Source organism: Macrobrachium nipponense, chromosome 30, assembly GCF_015104395.2.
Source record: "Macrobrachium nipponense isolate FS-2020 chromosome 30, ASM1510439v2, whole genome shotgun sequence".
Taxonomy (NCBI): Eukaryota; Metazoa; Arthropoda; class Malacostraca; order Decapoda; family Palaemonidae; genus Macrobrachium; species Macrobrachium nipponense.
In genome coordinates this window covers 38,914,013-38,934,012 of record NC_087218.1, presented here as the reverse complement: position 1 = coordinate 38,934,012, position 20,000 = coordinate 38,914,013, and the positions used below count along the sequence as shown (strand labels likewise).

General features: G+C 42.2%; 1 protein-coding gene across 4 annotated transcripts in view; it reads right to left on the bottom strand.

Annotated features, from left to right (window-relative positions):
• The window catches only part of LOC135202459 (nonsense-mediated mRNA decay factor SMG7-like), a 148,711-nt gene that overhangs the window by 65,312 nt on the left and 63,399 nt on the right, over positions 1-20,000 (bottom strand). For 3 of the 4 annotated variants that reach the window (XM_064231858.1, XM_064231860.1, XM_064231859.1), the window contains exons 2-6: positions 19,280-19,367; positions 11,402-11,530; positions 11,080-11,198; positions 8,985-9,149; positions 8,674-8,856 (exon numbers count right to left, since the gene is read on the bottom strand). In XM_064231858.1, coding sequence (XP_064087928.1) covers positions 8,674-8,856; positions 8,985-9,149; positions 11,080-11,198; positions 11,402-11,530; positions 19,280-19,367 — 684 coding nt within the window. The remainder of the gene's footprint in view (positions 1-8,673; positions 8,857-8,984; positions 9,150-11,079; positions 11,199-11,401; positions 11,531-19,279; positions 19,368-20,000) is intronic. The other variant, XM_064231861.1, reaches the window with a different exon arrangement.

Here is a 20,000-nt window from a genome sequence, read left to right as displayed (position 1 = left end):
GGACAAATTGTCATTTGTTCCGACACGGCATACAAACCTTCGGTCCTTTTACAATAGGAAGACTCACTTCTTGGTGGGAGGAATCTGAGTCTTTTGTGAACAGACTGGTGTTCGCCCAACCTTGGAATGCCTCCCTGGTCGTAAGAGCGAGGGAGGGATCCAAGCCTCTGTCCGATTGATCGGGGTGTGCACCGCAGGATCAATGGTCAGACCTCTGGACCAAGTACTAAGAGAGAGGCAAGCGTATCTCTTCGTACCAGCAAACAAGAACAAGTTCCTATTTGCAAGAGGCAACATAAAGTTATGGTTTGTCTCTTGTTGGCATCCACTTCCCCCCCCTTGTAGAGGAAGTGGTGGATATTCGCTCCCATCCCTAGTGAAAGGGATAGGATGGGGCTCTGTCGAGTAGCTCACCGGCATCTCGTCCTTATCCAGCAAGGTGATGACCGTACCCCTCTACCCACAGGTAGAGGGGGAGAAAAAGATAGGAAGAGAAGCCAGTCACTCTCTCATTCACTTATCTATTCTTACAGTCACACCAGGACTCGATGCTGTTCAGCCTGCTAGGGTCTGGGTTAGCTACACAACGTGTTGAGCAGCCACCACGGGTCCCAAGGAAAACGATCCAAGGACCTGTGGGCAATATCCAAAAGGTAGAAGGAGGTGCCAGTGGTCTGGTTGTACCAGACCCCTGCCTTCAGTACCTGCGCCACGGAGAAGTTCTTGTGTAACTCGAGGGAGTGTACTTCTAGGTCATCTTGGTGCTGACGAAGAGTCTTCAACACTCAGCCTGGGATGTCGAGTTTCTTCAGAAAGCGCGGCGGTCGCGCTTTCACAGGACAAAGCAGCATCTCCTTCGCATCGAAGGCGGTGAAGTCCATTAGGGAGGGGATTGTGAAGGACTCTAACCGATCGTCAGGAACCGAAGGGTTCAGAGTCTTCGCTACGAATTCGGTACGAAATCGAGCGTCACGAATCCCCATCCCCTGGATGCTTGACTTCGCAGGAAAAGTCATGCAATTACCTCAGAGGAAAAGAAGGGAATGGTCGTATGACCTATCCCTCTTCTCGACTTCGGTGATGTCCTGTACCCATACTGGTTCTATCCGTCTGCAGCGAAGTTGTTCTTCTCGGTAGTGGATAGGACACCGACACTCAATGGTGGGTGTCGATGGTATGGGTACTGTGACAAGCCGTTAGGACGAAGAAAAGACTGTTATGGAACAACCGAACTAAGTCCACAGCGAAGTTCGTAACAGACTTGGGCGCTCTGACAGCTGCCGACTGACTGCGTTCGGTAGGAGGCAAGTTGTCCAAGCACCCGAGCAAGTCACGTGACCTTCGCCTTAAAAGGGTTATGCCAAGAGACTAAACAAATAATTTGTTCGTCACCGATGCCAGAAGGCAAGGTGATGACTCTCTTAAGGCATGTGCCCAACAGGCGAAAGTCAATTGCCTTCTAGAGACCGAGGTCCCTGATGGCAAGATATCTCATAGTATAGTTGATTCTCGGCTAAGGAGAAACAACACTATGTGTCGTTGAAGACGAAGGTGTACAGAAAATGCAACCTACGTCTTCACAGCTGAACCGAGAGAAGGATTCTCAAGATTCTGAACCTGTGCTACAAAGACTGAGAACGCTAACCGCTATTCATTGCTGTCCGGTGAGGATCGTAGTTGCAATAAAAAGCGGAGTGCTTTTCAGTAATGAAGACAGGGAAATACTGCCTGAAGAACTGCTTCTCATGGGCTGAACATTTGGAAGTAGAGCTGTCAGGTCGGAGAGTAGGCGATGTCTTCTGACATATCTGTTTAATTCGGGGCGAGCAATGAATAATTGCACACCTACGAATACGAGATATTTTGAAGACAAACTCAGATGTCTGCAAAAATCATTCGCATTATCGCGGTGCGATGCAGCGGGTGACTAGTACAGACTTCTGTTACCGTGCGGTAAACAGAAAGATGAAAGCAGCAGTAGATGGTCCTTCATTATTGCGAGAATCCCCGTTAATCAGAGACCTAAGTCCATGATTGTTGGGCAGAGATACGGTTCGGTAGTCAATCAAACCAGGGGAGAGAGAGACGTAACCGACCGTGCATCTCCGAGACCTAGCTGATACTGAGCCGCTATCAGGCAGTTCAATACGCAGTAGCTCTCGGTGACTCGTCATCCTGAGTTGTTCCAGGTAATCCATTATTCCACGAAGGAATGCGTTCGGCTAGAACCATCGTGCATAAAGAATACGCTCGAGCAATTATATTTAAACGAAACGGATTCGGTAAATACAAAAGCTGATTTGGTGTTGTCATGACAATACCAAGTATCTAAAATCGAAACTGGATAACTGCTGGGAGGTTGCAGGCAACCCCGAGTTGCAGTTCAATTAAGATACAATTCGTCTCGGTCACAAACCGTAGAGTTAACTACGGTATGCGCCTACCCCCCGGACAATTCAACTGTTAAAAGAATCATGTCGCGAGGGTAATATACGTAGTATATTTGTAGGTTCTGTACCACGACCTCCATCCTAAATTCTTTTCCTCTCGAGGAATGAGAATAAGGATTGGAGATCGACCGCCGCCTTCGTTCTCTAGTCAAGAGAGTGAAGGAGAAGTCTTTCCCAAAGAAAGCTTCAATGGTGAACAGAATACCGAAGACGATAGTTCAAGCCAAACTGGAAGTTCCCGTCCGTTCTTCTCTATTCCAAGTTAATCGCCTACTGTGAGATACTCTTCTTTCAGCAGCAGTCTTCTTCCAAATGCTAGAAATTACAGGAATTCGAGCATAAGCGAGGTTCCCGATTATCGTGTAACAATTATCGGGGATTCTCGCTCACTTTGGACCATGGTCTCGCCTAAGTGTTTGGAGATCGTAAAAAAACTTGAACACTCTGAGTGCGCTAGAAATTCGTAGAATTCTAAGCACTCTGCGAAACCCCCCACCCCCCCGAATTCGTCAAACGATATCGGCTGGTGGTCCTATCCCTCCTCAACGACCGGGGCTTACATCAGGTAGGACCCGAAGGTCCCCCCGGTAGCGCAGCCCCTAACGTGGGATCTTACAGAGAAATCTCTGTAGGATCCCTCCCCTTTCCCTCGTAGCCGTAAGGAGAGAGGGAATGGGGGAGGAATTGGATACTGGCTCGCCTTCCCAGCGGAACTAGCAGTTGGAGAAGAAAAGGAGCAGCCATCGCCTTACGGCGATGGCCTCTCAGAGCCTGGGAAAACGTATCGTCAGGAGAAAACGTTTTCCCGAGGAGGGTTACGAACTCATACTGTAGGTAAGGGTCTGCCGCCACTGTGAACGTCGTCTGGGTGGGGCTGATCGACACCTGACAGGAGAGAGCCGATACCGTCCTCCGACTCATTCCAGTCCTCGTCGAGGTCGAAACCTCAGGAGGACCGAAGGGGTATTCAAATACGGTGTCCGAAGACACGTAAAAACGCCTCTGTCGCAGTAGAGGAGGTGAAGTAGCTTGTTCGACCGGCAGAACTGAGAGAGCCTTCTTGTCCGGAGACGAGAGACTACCTGGTTCAACACAGTCGGCAAGCTCCGATCGCGGCAGACCCACCGTCGATTTGGGTTCCCTCTCGGGCCCCAAAACGACTCGAGCCGAGACGTGGTTCTGCTGGTGGGAGCGGCGATCCTTCCCCGAGGTCGTTGTGCTGACGAATCAGCGCCATAACCTCGACAAAGTTCCTCTGGATCTCGGAAGTCACGCATCTTGCAGAGTGGGACCGTTAAGCCCTTCGAACAAGAGCATATTCCGAGAACCTTCCTCCTAAGAAGGGGGAACAGCGACAGCCCTCTCGGTCTTCTCCATCCACTTGCGCATACGTCCTGGCCGGTCCAAGAAACTCGTGCCTGGCACGTAGGGCGTCGTGGTGGGATCATGAGGGGCGCACCCCTCACGATCACTCCTCAATACCTCGCTCCTCCCGGTGTAACCCGAGGAGGTTGAAGGTACGGGAGAGGCAGACCTGACGCTCCCTCCTCGCTCGCTGGCAGAACCAGCAGGCTTGGAGGGCTGCAGGCGATCGTCAACCCGCGGTGGCGATCGAGCTGCAGGCCTGGTCGAACCGTCTCGCTGTGGAGAACGGCTGGACTGAGCACAGCGGCCCCGATCTCGAGTGTCAGAAGAGCTGGTGCTGGTTGCCGTACCCGATCGCTCTCTGTGAGAGCGACGGTCAGGCGACCTGCAGGCTCCACTGTCACAGTGAGACCGGTGCTTGTCCTCACGGCACGTCACGTCGCTGGTTCCAGCCGTGGCTGGCACCGGCGAACGGGAGGACCTCTTCCCAGCCTCAGCCCGTGGCCGGTCGTGGACCGTCACGTCCCCGGGTAGCCAAGCTGGTCGCCGCGAGAGTGAGAGCTGGTCTGGTGAGAGTCGCGTGAGCGGCTGTCACCAGTCTTCCGCCCCGTGCCGTGAACCTGACGCTGAGCGGACTCAGAGGTCTGGTTCCTGGCTGCACGGTCGCTGGTAGGCGACCGTACACTCGGTACCTCCTGCGAACGAGAGGCCGAGACGGACCCTGATGCAGTGGCAGAACCACTGACACCAGGCGAGGAAGTACCGGTGTTAGCCGGTACCCCTCTGCGGTCCCCGTAGTCTTCTTCCTTGCGGAAGAAGAAGAGACGGGCCCCGCTCCCGAAGGAGCAGGAGGACCAGCGGAAGGAAACCCTCCCGTCCCACCGAGGTGAGACGGGTCCCAAGAAGCTCCCGAGGGAGACTTCTTAGGAGGGAGGAGGCAACCTTCTTCTTCCTCGGCTGTGAAGCCTTAGAAGTTCGAAGGGGCGGGGGAAAGGCGGGGCAGATGAAGAAGATGAAGACGACGACGACGTAAGATCTGCCATCCAGGGCGGAGCCGGGGCTGCTGTAGCCGAAGCCACAGGGCCCGGACGCACCTGTACAGACAGACCATAGTCTGGGGTAGTACCACCACGAACAGGGACGACGTCAGCAGGTATGGGCATCTCAGGAACAGCAGGCACAGCCAGCACAGCATCGGTAGGGACAGCCAGCGCAGCAACGGCAGGGACAGCCAGCGCAGCAACGGCAGGGACAGCCAGCGCAGCAACTGCATGGACAGTCAGCCCAGAATCGGCAGGTACGGCAGGCAGCACCGGAAACAGGGAAAACAGGAAGTGGAGCAGCAGCCAGCAACATCCTGGTACCAGCGGCAGGTCCAGGGGCGAGCTCTAGGGCAGCGGAAGTGTGGTCGCGGCAGCGCGGCAACCACGAGCGGCGGCGGCACGCCCCCCTCTCGGTACGGCGAACGGCACTTCACAGCGGCTGTAGGCAAGACTGTTAACACGTGAGGCGAGTACACCAGGTGAGGAGGGACGTCATCACCTGGAGCGTGGTCACCACTCCATGGGTGACCGCAGTAGGCCCAGACATAGAACCGCAGCCCCTGGACACTAGCACGCCCTGCAAATGGAAGGACGCCCATACCTCACCAAGGTCCACCCTCGTGGCAGTAGCACCTGCGGAAATAACAGTAGTAGCGATTAGTGGGGGGGAAGTCCCCTCGCGCGGGGGGGTGAGCCCCACACCGAACGAGTGGAAGACCCCGAATACAATTGTACATCGGGCACCGAGCGCCCTCCCCCGCGCTCGACGGATCGGGCGAGGAGAAGAACGCAGATAACCTCCCCCCCCAAGGGGAAGGGCCATCTGTGGGAGCTGAGCGGGGGGGGGGGGGGGGGGGGGTGTCTCTCGTTCCCCACCCCCGCACAGCACCCATGTACCCAACAATAATAATAAGAGCCCGAGAGCAATCGTGCCCTCGGCCCGAATGCAAGGGCATAAGGATCAATTCCCTGACTGAGCGGAACTTGAACCAAATAAATATTGATGCAATCAATAATAAAAGGAATAAAATGAAAAAGAATCTTGCATTACGATTCACTTCACAATGACTAAGGGCCGGATCGAGCGCATTTGCGCCCTCGGTACCGAGCGCAAGGGTAAAAGGATCCATTCCCGATTATGAATGGAAACCTTGATCCATAATGAATTGATGCAATCAAAATGATATATGAAAATGAAAAAGAATACTGCGCTTGCGATTTCACTTCATACAAATAAAAAGGAAGGATCAATTCCCGGGAAATAGCGGAAACATTGATCCAAGTAAACAATGCAATCTCAATAAAATATGAAAATGAAAAAGAACTGCACTTGCGATTTCACTTCATTCAAATAAAAAGGGGAAAGGATCAATTTCCGGGTAAGCTCGGAAACTGATCCAAAATGAGTATTGCTACAATCAAAATAAATATATGAAAATGAAAAAGAATACTGTACTTGCGATTCCACTTCAATACAGAATAAGTTTTCGTGCCGAGCGCATTCGCTCGGCAACGAGCTACAGGTCAAAAAAATATAAATGAAAAGAGCACTACTTACGATTTTCATCTACACATTCCAACCAAAATATACGCTCGGAGCGAGCGCTCTCCCGCCCTCGGCACGAGCATACACAATACGAGGATCATTTCTGGGAAAATGAATTCCCGCACTTATGCCCTTCAGTCCCGGCACTCGGGTAATCGGAGGGCGTGGAGAAACCAAGATCCTTTATTTCACAATTGAATTCAATGGAAATAAATATGAAATGATTGTACTTACAATTCAGTTTCACTAGATAAATAGAAAAAGAAAAACACAACCATGCGAAAGCAACGACGATGAAGCGGGCAGAGAGCGATGATACACGTCCACACGCCAGCAGGCCGAAAGCAAAAGTGATTTGTTTACCTCCCAGTCGCGCGCGCGCGCCTGTCGGACAAGCAGTTAACTACCGAACCCCTTGTTCGAAAGCTTACGACCTATCCAGCTGCCGCTAGTACCTTCCTATTGTAAAAGGACCGAAGGTTTGTATGCCGTGTCGGAACAAAATCAATATTTGATGGGTTTTTTTATGAAAAATGCAATAAGAATGCAGTTTACATAGTTTTCAATGCACCCAAAGAATTAAAAGTAAGGTTTTCTTAGGATTTTTGATGATGTTCCGGCTCACGACGATTTTCCGGCTACAACGCGTCTCAAGAACGGAACCCCTGTCGTAACCTGGGGACTGCCTGTACTTGGTTTCTAATTACTGTACACATTTTCAATTTAACACATTAAATTTAAAGGGGATAATGATCTATTTACACAGCATCTCCACAGTAGCAATGGTAAAAACCTTGAGTGAAATTTCCCATGTTGTTGCCTATCAGTATCCAATAAAAAATAGATTCCATTGCCTCTAAACTTAAACCTCTATTATAGTACTGTTATGTACAAATTGGAAGGAAAGTAAAGAAAATGAAGGTCAGGCAATAATGGTAGACTGTGAAAAATATCTTTAATGCTCTATGTTACTCATAATGTTCACATAATATATCTTGTCAAAAACCCAAACTGAGGTATGTAGTTTCCCACCATCTCAGGACCTACGTCCCCTTATTACCATTGATTCTAATGGGGAAATTATGATCTATTTATAGAATTTTCATTTAAACATCATCTTTGGAAACTATCCCAAGTTAATGGAGAGTTACCTGTCAATAGAATCAACATTAATGCTGTAACTATTAATACACAGTAGCTTCACCCAACCACTCAGTTACATTTTTAAACTTTTCAAGGGAAAAAAAGTGGCAGCAGTCAGACAGCCATATGAGAAGAGAGCAAGGAGAAAAGACAAAAAGCACAACACTAGGAAAAATGTCAATAGAAGCAACAAGGATACAGCAACAAACTAATAATGCCTAGAGTATACTTCATAAGGAACATGTGTACTAGGAAGTATAACAAACCCTGGCACCCCAGAACACAAGGGAAATGGTGATCAATCTTATGGAACTGGAAATGCATCCTGACGAAAATCTTAGAAAACCAAGATGCTATTTATACAGACTTCCTATGAAGCTAAAGTCACAATGAATCCCCTTTCATATTCAACAGAAAGAAAAAAGGCAAGAAACCTACAATTATCCTAAAGTCAATCATAACAAATACATAAAAATTTTTGTTCTAATTAAATTACAATGCTGACACAATAAGCAAAAGAATGATCACAAAATCTATTGAGTACACCACAAATTCTCAGCTGGCTTTTTCCTTCTGAATGAAAATTCATTAGTGAAAACATGAGTAGGGAAAGTTGTACTATGTGAAGATAAATAACTCATATAACATTGAAAAACTTTTCCACTATTTTTAAAATAGATTCTCACATCTACTGAAATTAACAGTAACTCAGCAGACTGGATTAATAAAAAAAATTACTTATGCACTTGGCAACGGTTCCCTCAGCCACAATGCTTTTAAGCCAGCCAAGTTAGTATTACGAATATTAAATCATTGGTCAGATTTAAAATATCTACTAATAACAAAGAGACTTTACACTGAATTTAAGTTTAACATGAATGAATGCAAAACAAAATCCACACTCCCGAGACATGGTAATTAAGCTAAATTAAGCCATCAGGAAAGACAAGTCTTAATAATTTCTGACACTTTCAATTATATTATTCTTTTAACACTACAATACACCGTAAAATAACACAACACTAGAAATTGGCGCGACTGGCATTCCATGGCAAGGAAGAAAAAAATCTTTTATTATAAAACCACATTTATTACCTCAGGATGTACCCCAGACACAAAAGCTTACCTTGTTGATAACAATTTTGAGAGTGTTTGAGTTAGGTTTGCAGGAGCACCAGGGAAGGGACATGGTACACACATTGCTCGCACATACAAGGCCACAGCAGCCAGTCGGTTGCCTCGACCAGCTTCCAGTAATGCAAGCTGATTATACGGATGACCACTTGTAGGAGCTACGACAACAGCATGCCTGTGTTTAAAAACAAGTTACTGTGTATACAAAATTTGAATAATATAGTGTATTAAAATTATCATCATCAAAGATTTAACTTTCTGACCGTCAATAATATAAAATCAACCAGACATCTACAACCTTACCTGTAATATGTTTCAGCTTGCTTAGCCTGATGGCGGTACCTGGCAAGATCCCCCAAATGCACCAAACAGTACTGACACAAGTAAAGAGCATTTTTAAGGCTACTTCCTTTACTTTTGTCTTTAGTGGAACCATTGAGTTCAACTGCTCCATATATACTATCTTTCCTGAAAGCAACAAAAATCACACTGCATACTTTATTGGAAATATTTTGAATGCCAAAAAAGACAGTATTTCCTGACAAACAGATGAGCTGTGGAAAAATTGCACGTTTCTCTTAACAAATCTGAAGTCTGCATTCCAGATAAAACTACGTAATATCGTCAAAAGATAAAAACCAATACTTAGTGCAAGAATACACCATATACACATGCAGCTAACCCCCTTCTCCCAAAAATGCTAGACTACCTTCATTTTTCAATTACAGTGACAATTAACATTATATGAAATGCAAGTATGTAATAAGTATATAGTTGAAATCACTGAATAATTGTGTACATAAGAATTCTCAAAATCTCTGTTTGACACCGAATTCTGACAATTTTCATGCAAGTAATAAACAAAACTTCACTAAAGTTCCTCGTTGGATGAGTGGGTTGCGTGCTCGCCTACCGATTCGGTAGTCACGAGTTCGATTCCCTGCTCTGCCAACGTGGAATCAGAAGAATTTATTTCTGGTGACAGAGATTCATTTCTTGATGTGATTCAGGTCCCGCAATAAGCTGTAGGTCCTGTTGCTAAGCAACCAACTGGTTCCTAGCCACATAAAAAATATCTAATCCTTCAGTCCAGCCCTAGGAAAGCTGTTAATTAGCTCAGTGGTCTGGTAAAACTAAGATATACTTAACTTACTTAATTGTAGTACTGGTTTTTGTACACATCAATGTTCCCCAGAAATAATAATGAAACCTGGTCCATCTGATCAGTGATACAAGACATTACAGGCAGTCCCCGGGTTACGACAGGGGTTTCTTGAGACGCGTCGTAAGCCGAAAATCGTCGTAAGCCGAAAATCGTCGTAAGCCGAAAATCGTCGTAAGCCGGAACATCGGCAAAAATCCTAAGAAAACCTTACTTTTAATGCTTTGGGTGCATTAAAAACTATGTAAACAACATTCTTATTCCATTTTTCAAAAAAAAAAATAAAACCCTTCAAATATTGATTATTTTGCATTTTTGGTGTCATATTTCTTCTGCCAGATCAGCGTTGTTAGGTGCCGTAACTCTGGAACAAGTGTCGTAACCCTGGAAATAATTTCTGATGAATATAATTGAAAAGCGCCTTAACCTCCGAACATCGTAAGCCGAAGACTGCCTGGATATTAGAAATTACTTGCTAATAAATAAAAGACAAATGCAGTACCAAAACCACAATTTTACTACCTTTAAGTATTTCCCCAAATTTACTGTTAAACCAAGCTATTCCACTTCATCTAAGATCATGACAATTGCATGCTCTGTATAAATATCACTAGAGATTTATCCGAAAAAATTGCTGAAAACTTGGACATAAATGTAAGAAAAAAATCACCAAGAATCAGCAAATGGATAAGTTTACTGGCAAAGTTAAATCTTTTTTCAATACTAAATGACTAATGTCATGTTGAGGCTACATACAAACTACAGTTGAATTCCCCTGGTCTATGTACACAAATAAATTCTCAAAACCCAACATAAGTGACAAAAATTTAAGACACAACTGCAGACTTGAGCACACGGTTTGATAATGAGGAAACACAATACTACAGTGTGACTATTCATCTCTTCAAATATACAATTTGAATGAGAAAACACAATACAATATGACTATACGTATATGATTTTACTTCGTTCTTGTTATAAAGAATCAACATGTAACTCAATAGTGAAAATTGGAGCGAAGTAAAGAAATTGGATTAATAGGTGGGAAGAGGCCAAAGGGAATGGACAGAAAGTATAGTATATGATGAAACTAATGCAGATTCAAGCAGCTCAAGGAGCACTGTAAAGATCCTTTACCACCATCTACAGTGTGCTACAAATGGCAAATTGTCAGTGGTACCCCATAACATAAATCTGGAAATGCTTTCTCCATATAATGATAAAAAACTGACCTACCTTCTGAAAGGTAAATCAAGGCCATATTCTGAGCATATTTGATTGAAAAGTTGCAAGTAGAAGCCACTGGCTGAATTTAGGAACCATCCAAGGAGATCTCGGGCTTCTGATGACCCTCCCTACAAATGAAAAGATAATTAGAACATTCATAAAAGCAATTGCCTTAGTTCTTTTAAATGCCAAGGCAAATTCCTAGTCTTGCAATGACTTTATTTTTAATTTATAGCAAAGTAACTTCTCTAAAAATTTTAGAGATAAATAGTACATGGTATTTACAATTCCTTAATCTTATTTGAAACCCAATTATATGTACTTTAGGTACCTGTTTATCTTTTGCTTGTGCTTGGAGTTGCGTAATTGTATTCCTGAAGCCTAAGTTCCAAAGGTCACGTTCCACTCCATGGTCAAGTGCAACCTCAATCCAGTGAACAAGTAACTGCCCACAAACAACCTAATAATAGAAATATAATTAACCATATCAACATGTCAGACAAGCTTTTCTTATAAAAAAAAAAAAAAGTCTGGGAAATTTATGGTATGTTGATCTTATAATGATGTCAAGTATGCAAGTTAACCCATAGACTATGGGCAACTCATTTCAGTGCCAGAAACACAAACTTTTGTGGTCTCATATCACAGTGACTCATGAGATAATAAGCCTCACAACAAAATATTTCCCATTACATGGGAAAGGTAAAAAGTTAACTTACACTCAAATAAAAAATCAAATATAATACAGTAAGTTCTGTCATACTAAAGAAATTCAAAATATATACCCATCATATTTTGTTGAAAAACAAATTACATGTATTAAATCAATGCAATCAATATTTTCTATGGATATATAAGATAATAAATTTATCAAAAAGATGACCAAGATAATAACTATTCAGTGGCACCAAATCCTACATTACCTCAGTAATGAACTCCTAAATAGCCTCCTTTCCATTCTACTCCTATAATTTAGTTAAATATTTTGCCAAATCAAAGTATGTATGACAGCAGGCACTGCCTACTAACTACAGAAAACCAATAATAAAGGGCAATAACCAGTATATTTCACTGTGCTATACTATTAAAACAAATCTCTTGTTGCCATTACCTCTTTTAAAATGTAAAGTGACATGTTTACGATAAAGTAGTTTTATATGATTCACTGTAATTTCATTGCAGTAATTTCTTTGTGGTAATTTCATTGCAGCAATTTCATTGCATAGCAAATACATATTAGAGAATTTCAGTGCTAAGTAATTACCTTGCAATGCATTACATCTCACGGTAATTTCATCACATAACTATATGTACCATAAGATTAAAAAGGGGGAATAAAATAATTTTTTATCAAAAAAGTGTTTATTCGAATACTAATACATATTAATACGTGGTAATAAAAAACATTGTTTAAAAAAACAAAGATAAACTAAAATCACACACACTCACATTTATTTTTATTAAAAAAGAAAAAAATTACATATTGCCATCAATATTCAAAAAGACAAATTATGGGCAATACCCCTAAGATAGTCGAGCAATTCTCGATTTTCATAATCGTTAAATGCGTTGGATTCTAACGGTACTATCCTTATATTTTTTTTACGGCCAGGAATCTCTGTTCCAGCGACATCCTGTTCCATATTAGCTTCATTTCTTGATTGCTCTTTTTCAAAATATCTAGAAACTTCCATATAGTAGGATGTGATGTGCCAACCAATTCACTGAATGAACGATGCCAACCTTCACAATTGTTTGTTTTAGAGGCACCTTGCCTGGCAGCGTCGAAGCAATTCTATAAAATATGATCACATCGAGGAGGTCGATGCCCTGAGCGACGGTTCAGGCGTCCAATCCAGTTATCCTCCACGTAATCTAAAATAGGCCGTGCATTTTCAGGATAATCATTATTATCAATTCGGAATTCAAATGTGCCAACTACATCTACGATAGGCACGAATGCAATTGAAGTAATCATGCACATTTTTAATGCAAAATCTGCATCGCTCTCATACAATTGTTATAGGCCATTCCTTTGAATAGACCAAAATATACATTGTGAAAAATGAAATAGACAACCTTTTTTAATTGAATTGGGAAAACTGATCTAAAAGCATTCACTGCCGCACATTCAAAATCTGTCCTTATTTGGCTAGGTGATAATGTTGGCTCTAAAGTTTCAAGTTTAGTAAAAGCTTCTCGTAACTCTTTTCCGTTTGTTTAGCCATTAAAACATAAACAAGAGGCAGAACATCACCATTGATTATGTCATGAAGTGTACAGCTGTCTGAATAAAGGGGGTATTGTTTGGAAAGTACCATCTGCATACCATTTATCTGCACTGGCTAATAGCTGTAAATTTCTTTGAGTTGAAAATATAATTTTGTCTAGTCCATCATTGCTGTCAAAAAAAAGAAAGGGTTCATTTGTGTGTGTTATCGTGTAGTCTGGAGGTATATTTAACTGGAATAAAGATGCAGGTTTCGCAGGGACTTGTGCTGCTACACTTCTAGCATTCTGAATATTCCTTTTTAAATGCTGAGGGGTTGGTAGCTGACCAGCAACAGCTTGTGAGACTCCAATGGATGCCTGGGTTGCGATGCAATGAGTAGTTTCCTGCATCGAAATGGCTTTTTCTTTTGCGGCATTTATAACTTTAGTAGCTTTAACACAAGCATCATTGCCTGCATGATTGTGTTCTCCAACTCGTTTTGTAATAGATTCTTGATTTGTATGAACTCTAGCCTAGCACTTATTTATATAAACCTGATCACATTTCCAAATGGTATTTTCACCAGTTGTTCTCTCTCTCACAAATACTAGACTACCATTATCAATGAACTTTTTCTTATTTCTTGAGCTTAAGATGTATTAAAGAGCCATTTTGAGGGCTAAAACTAAAACTGAATAAAACTGTAAGTAACAATTTCTTATATAGGAAAGTAGTAGACATGGCTTTAGCAAAAGCAGGTTGTTTAGAAATAATAAACTATCAGCCTATTGAACTATTGCTCTGAAATTACCTTGCGATGGGCAGAAAGCAGCTTGTTTAGAACTAGTACTGAACTATTGCTCTGAAATTACCGTGAGATGTAAGATGTAATGCATTGCAATGTAATTACTTTGCACTGAAATTCTCTAATATGTATTTGCTATGCGATGAAATTGCTGCAACGAAATTACTGCAATGAAATTACCGGACACCGTTTTATATACTTACCAAGTAATTAAATAGCTATTAGTTTCACTTGTATGGCCGCTTAAATTTAAATTCCGAGGTAGCGCTTCCGATGTTCATTGCAGGTGACTAGTCCTGCCCACTATGTGTCAGGAACGACTCAGCAGGCAACATCATTCTGTTTTTGCCTTATGTTCATGAGTCTGGAGCCTGTCTGGGCAAAAGCTGACCACCCTTGGTGGATCTGTTGAAGCAAGGTTGTCTTAGAGGCCAAGATTGGGGGAGGATCTTGGAGAATAAATCAACAACCAAGTAGATTCAGGAACCATTACCATGGATCAGAATGGGTTAAGAATTTATGTAGTGCCTCCTTGACTATGAAGAAGGGCGTAAGGTGAGAAGCTCTGAGATTGACTAGTCTAAAGCATGGTGTTCAATGCACATGCTCTAGGGTTGGGCTTGGAGAACAAAAGCAAGGAAGGCAACAGGTTCAAAGTTGACCTGCCTCATAGATTCCATATATCCCAACAAACCAGGGGATCAACGATCTGTTTGATGGGAAGGAAATGCTTCTGATGGCTCAGAATATCCACCAAACCTTCAGTTCCCTGAATAAAGTGCATGGCTGGGAGAAGGCCTGATGATCTGTCGAAATAGGATGACCCTTTGCTGCTGAGAAGAGCCTCCTTGCTTACATAAATATGCTAGGACTATGGTTTTATCTAAATGGAGTATCACAGACTAGGTGGGAACTTAGGGTAGAGAAGTACTGAAGTCCTAAGTGAATCTCTTTCAGCTTCCTAACATAGATGTGAGTGATCCATTCTTCTGGGGAGTACGTCCCGGAAATTTCCTGGTTCCCTAAATGGGTTCCCTGACCTAGAACCAAGGCGCTGAGTAGTCTTGTCTAGGTCTGGGCTCAGAAGAAGGGACGTCACTTCCAAACACAAGTTCAGACAGCCACCGCACTAGGTCCAACTGTAAATCAGAGCTATGGAAACAAAAAAAAAAAACTGTCTCATGTTAAAATATTTGAGCTCTTTCCCTTCGCTGGGAAAGGAAAAAGTCAGTCATCCTGTAAAGACTCATGTCGCTCGGAAAGGGAGTAAAAAAGTCAAAGACAAGAAGGCAAGGGCTTGAGTGAGGACCTGAAGTGTTGTAGAGAGGACAAAGCACACACTAGTCCCTGAACTGGAAGACCCCATCCTGAAATATGGATCTGATATACTTTCAGGAGTTCGGATGGGGAATGGGAGGTGTGTTCCTTAATAATCAATGATCCATCCAACTGCCCTAGAGGAATTAAGACAATAACTTTGGTCTGACTTCCTAATGAACTTTGTTTTCTGTTCAGAGAAAAATGGGGGCTGCGAGTTATGCAGGCTTGTTACCAACCACGCGAGCTCGCAAACCATCGAGGGAACTTGCAAACAAATGAGCAGACTAGATGTATCCATCCAGACTTGACTCCATATTGGACTAGTGTGGACTCGACGAATGCCTCGTACAGATTGAAAATAAATTTAAAAATTTAAAACTGTACAGGGCAGAAATTAACAAACAGCAAGCTTATAACAAGCTTAAGAAGTCCATAAAGTCTCAAAAAGTCACAAAAAGGCAAAATAAGCTTTCCCTTGCTCTTATTTAGCTGAAAGCCAATCTCCCATCTCCTTTAGAAAATTCTGGAGGATGAAGTAAGAACATTATTCAAGCTAACTGTTGCTTAAGGGGACCGTCCGCTATGATGTCTATTCTTTTTATTTATTACGCAAAATACATAATTTTCATATATGTTTTAGATATATATAATACCTTCATCATATAAAAATTTCAAGTCATTTGATCCAAAACTTTTCGTTTTATTAGCAAAAATCATGATTTAAAAAAAAAATTGGTAGAGTTTTCTCCGCTAATATGACATCAGTTGTATTGAAAATCATACCATATAAACTTCTTTATATACGGAATAATTCTGTGTGACAGAATTTTAATTTTTTAATTTTTTTATTTTTTATGAATTTTTTTTTTTTTAGTCTAGACACTCAAAAAATTCTAAAAAAAGAAAAAAAGATATCAAAATTCTGTCACACAGAATTATGCAATTTTTATTCCTCTTTCCAATGATATCTTTCTCTCTAAAATTGGATAATAAATAACTGAGTAATGGTTACCGACATGCGCATAAGTATGTGTTTGAGTTATGAGCTCCCAAAGATTTGCTATGTAAATTTTCGCTTTTTTCTTATAAAAGTCAAAACAACATTATTATAATTACTTTATTTGTACTTTTATTGTTGATTTCTACATCAAGGATCGTGGTCCTACCCCTAAAAGTGGTGTTAATACCCTCAGCATGACACCAGATAATGATGTTGACGGCGAGACATGAGACAATGAGGACAGCTGAAAACAATTAATTTTCATGTTTTTCTTTCAGCACACTCCTGGCCTTCGCTAATTTTGCTAGCCATAGTTGCTGAGTAGCCTTCTTGATCTTAGGTAACTTCGGCATTGCTATAAGTTCACTAAGAAGTTATAAAAACAACGTAAATAGCTAGTAACCAAACGCAAGTGCCTATGTGCGTGTAACTGCTTTGACGTCTGTGGCGTAACTGAGTCTTTCTCCGAGTCTCGCCTATAAATAACCGCTCTGAGCAGTCCGCTTCTCACCCAGTGTCACAGTACCTTTCATTGCTACCAGATGAATGAGAATTTCGAAAAAATTCTTAAAAAATCGCTGTATATATGCAAAAATAAACACGCAAAAACGATTCTGTCAAACTCAAGTCATACAGACGACGCAGTTACGATGACGTCATCATTTAAAAACCGCTACATCTTCATTATTTGTGAAAATAATTGGCTGAAACTTCTGGAAAGCATGCAAGGCATGTTTCTGCATAGATACAAGTAATAACTCTATTTTTTATTTTTTCAAGTTGACATGTCATCCGCCATAGCGGACGGTCCCCTTAAAAGGAGGTAATGACTGTTCATCCTTCTAAAGGCAAGGACAAGTGGAGAAACATACCTGGGAGTGGGCACTTGTTACTCAGAAGTGGATGCATAGCTACAGCGAGACTACAAGAAGGCTGTGGGCTAGTATTGGCCAGCACCAGGCACTCACCTATATAGCTACAGTGTAACTACATGAAGGTTGAGAAGTACTGGCCTTCTTATATTGCTTAACTGGAATAGGATCTAAAGGCTCACCACATCATCTGAAGGGTCTTGAGTGGAATCGAAGAATCAAGGAATATTTTCCTTTGCCTCCTGTTCCTATCCGAGTCGGCAAAAGTGACATCACTGCAGGTCTGGCAATCATACAATAATTATCTTACATGTATGATAAAAATGCTCTGGTACGTTGTACGATATCTTTTCCAGCTATCGCACTTTACTACGACAAATCTGGGATTTGAGTTACCGATTAAAAATCATTTCCATCCAGATTAAATGTTAGCTGATAAAGACTGCCATTATTATTTCTGCGCTCGGCCGCGTCGCTCCGTGAAATATGTCTCCTTTAGCACTATTTCTAGTAAAATATTGCTATAATACCAGAGAACTGCTAAATTGGACATGTCAGAACTCTCTGACTCGCTCACCTATATAAAAGGTGCCAGTATAAACCTGAGGCGAGTGTTAAACACTACCACAGCAACCCCTCCAATTAGCCTTTTCCTCATCAAAAGCCCCTAAATACGGGGAGCTGACCCATAGGTCACACCCTGCTACCCCGTTGAAGGGGTCTGCGACGTCTTACTTTTCGATAGCCACCTTGCGTTTGCACGCTCGTTTAGAGCTGTCTGTTGTTTAATCATATTTTGTGTTAATATTTCATTATGGATCATCAATCTGCCTCTTCACCCAAGTTAAGTACTGGTTCCGCATTTGACAATATTTAGGGAGTGAATTTGCCTTTCGTTTTGCCTTTATTTAAGGTTTTGTTAGGCGTCACTTGACTGTAGTGGCGGGGTTAATTTCTGGTAACCCAGAAACAAGACTGATAAAGGCACAGACATGAGGGAGCCAGGCGCAGGAGCAAGTAGCTAAAAAATATAAGGGCTAGTGGCAGGAGAAAAATTGGATATGGGAAGAGTTGTTGCCAGGTGACCAGGAGCTGGCGCCATACGCTGGGTTTTTTGAGCTAGCACCAGGCACTACTAGCTCAGGAGCTGGTGAGTGCTCCTGGGTGCTTGGAGTAAGGTACTCAGCTGTCAAGATCATCTACTCTTACTACACCCATCGCCACCAAACATTAAGCACCTTTTCTCTCCTTGCTACATTTTTACCCTTACACTTTTTCAGTTTAATCTTGTATGCAAATTTGCTGTAGTAGGGAAAAAATTTATGAACTTGAATCCACATAATAATAACAAAATAAGAAAAAACTCATCCTGAAAGCTTTCAGCCTGAAGGTTCCTCAAATTTCAGCTTGAATAAGTGTAATATTTAACCGAAATCCAATTAAATAACCGGCAAAAAAATGAACAAAGCTGGTGCAAATACCTGATGTTTACATTAGGCATGGCAGAAACAGAATGTGGTTGTCTGCCGAGCTGTTCCTAACACTCTCGTTAGTGGGCAGGACTAGTCACTTGCACTGAACATCGGAAGCGCTACCACAGAATTTGACTTACAGCTGCCGTACGAGTGAAGCCAATATTGATTGATATGTTCTTGCTGGTGTCGCAATGAGGTGGTGATCGACACCGAGTGAAACCAATAGCTATGTAATTACTTGGTAAGTTATATAAAATTTATTTACAATTCTATCACTTATTTTACTTTCGTGAATAAACATAATCAAACAACCCATGCAAGTATAGTAGCCCCATAAATATGGCAAAAAATTTTGACACTAAATAACTAGGCATTCAAATCTAGCTGCAGTAAGAAACACAAGCCAAAATAACTGTAACTTTAAAAAAAGATAATGAAAAAGATGATGGAAAGATTTCACCCATATGTTACTGCAGAATTACAATTGTTAAAAAAAAAAAAAAAAGGAAGCTTCTTTTCATTTACCTGGAGCTGGTGTTGGATGGCCCATGCTTCATTGTTGCCCACAAGCTGGGAGCAATTGCTCAGACGACTCTTAATACCCTCAGCCTCCCTGCAAGAAAAATGGTTTTGTTTTGAGCTTTATCATTTACAAAAAACATGTAAACTTCAACTGAGTAACAGTGACAATTTTAGCCATACAGTTCATGTTCATATAACAAAGCGCCAGAATTAATCAGGAAAAATAATTTTTCATCCTAAGGTGTATAATTTCTCTTACATTGCACCAAAAAGATATAGGATACATATAAGTATGAACATTACCAAAATGATATTGTCATGTTACAATAAAGTTTTATACATACTTACCTGACAGATATATACTTAGCTATAGACTCCGTCGTCTCCGACAGAAATTCAAATTTCGCGCCACTCGCTACAGGTAGGTCAGGTGATCTACCGCCCTGCCCTGCCCGGGTGGCAGGACTAGGAACCATCCCGTTTTCTATCATATTTTCTCTCTTCCACCTGTCTCCTGCGGGGAGGCTGGGTGGGCCTTTAATTGTATATATCTGCCAGGTAAGTATGTATGAAACTTTATTGTAAAAATAACATATCATTTTTCATACAATCAACTTACCTGTCAGATATATACATAGCTGATTGGCACCCTTCGGTGGAGGGTAAGAGACAGCTTCTATATGGAATAGACAGGTAAACAACATATGTTGTAGGTATATAAACC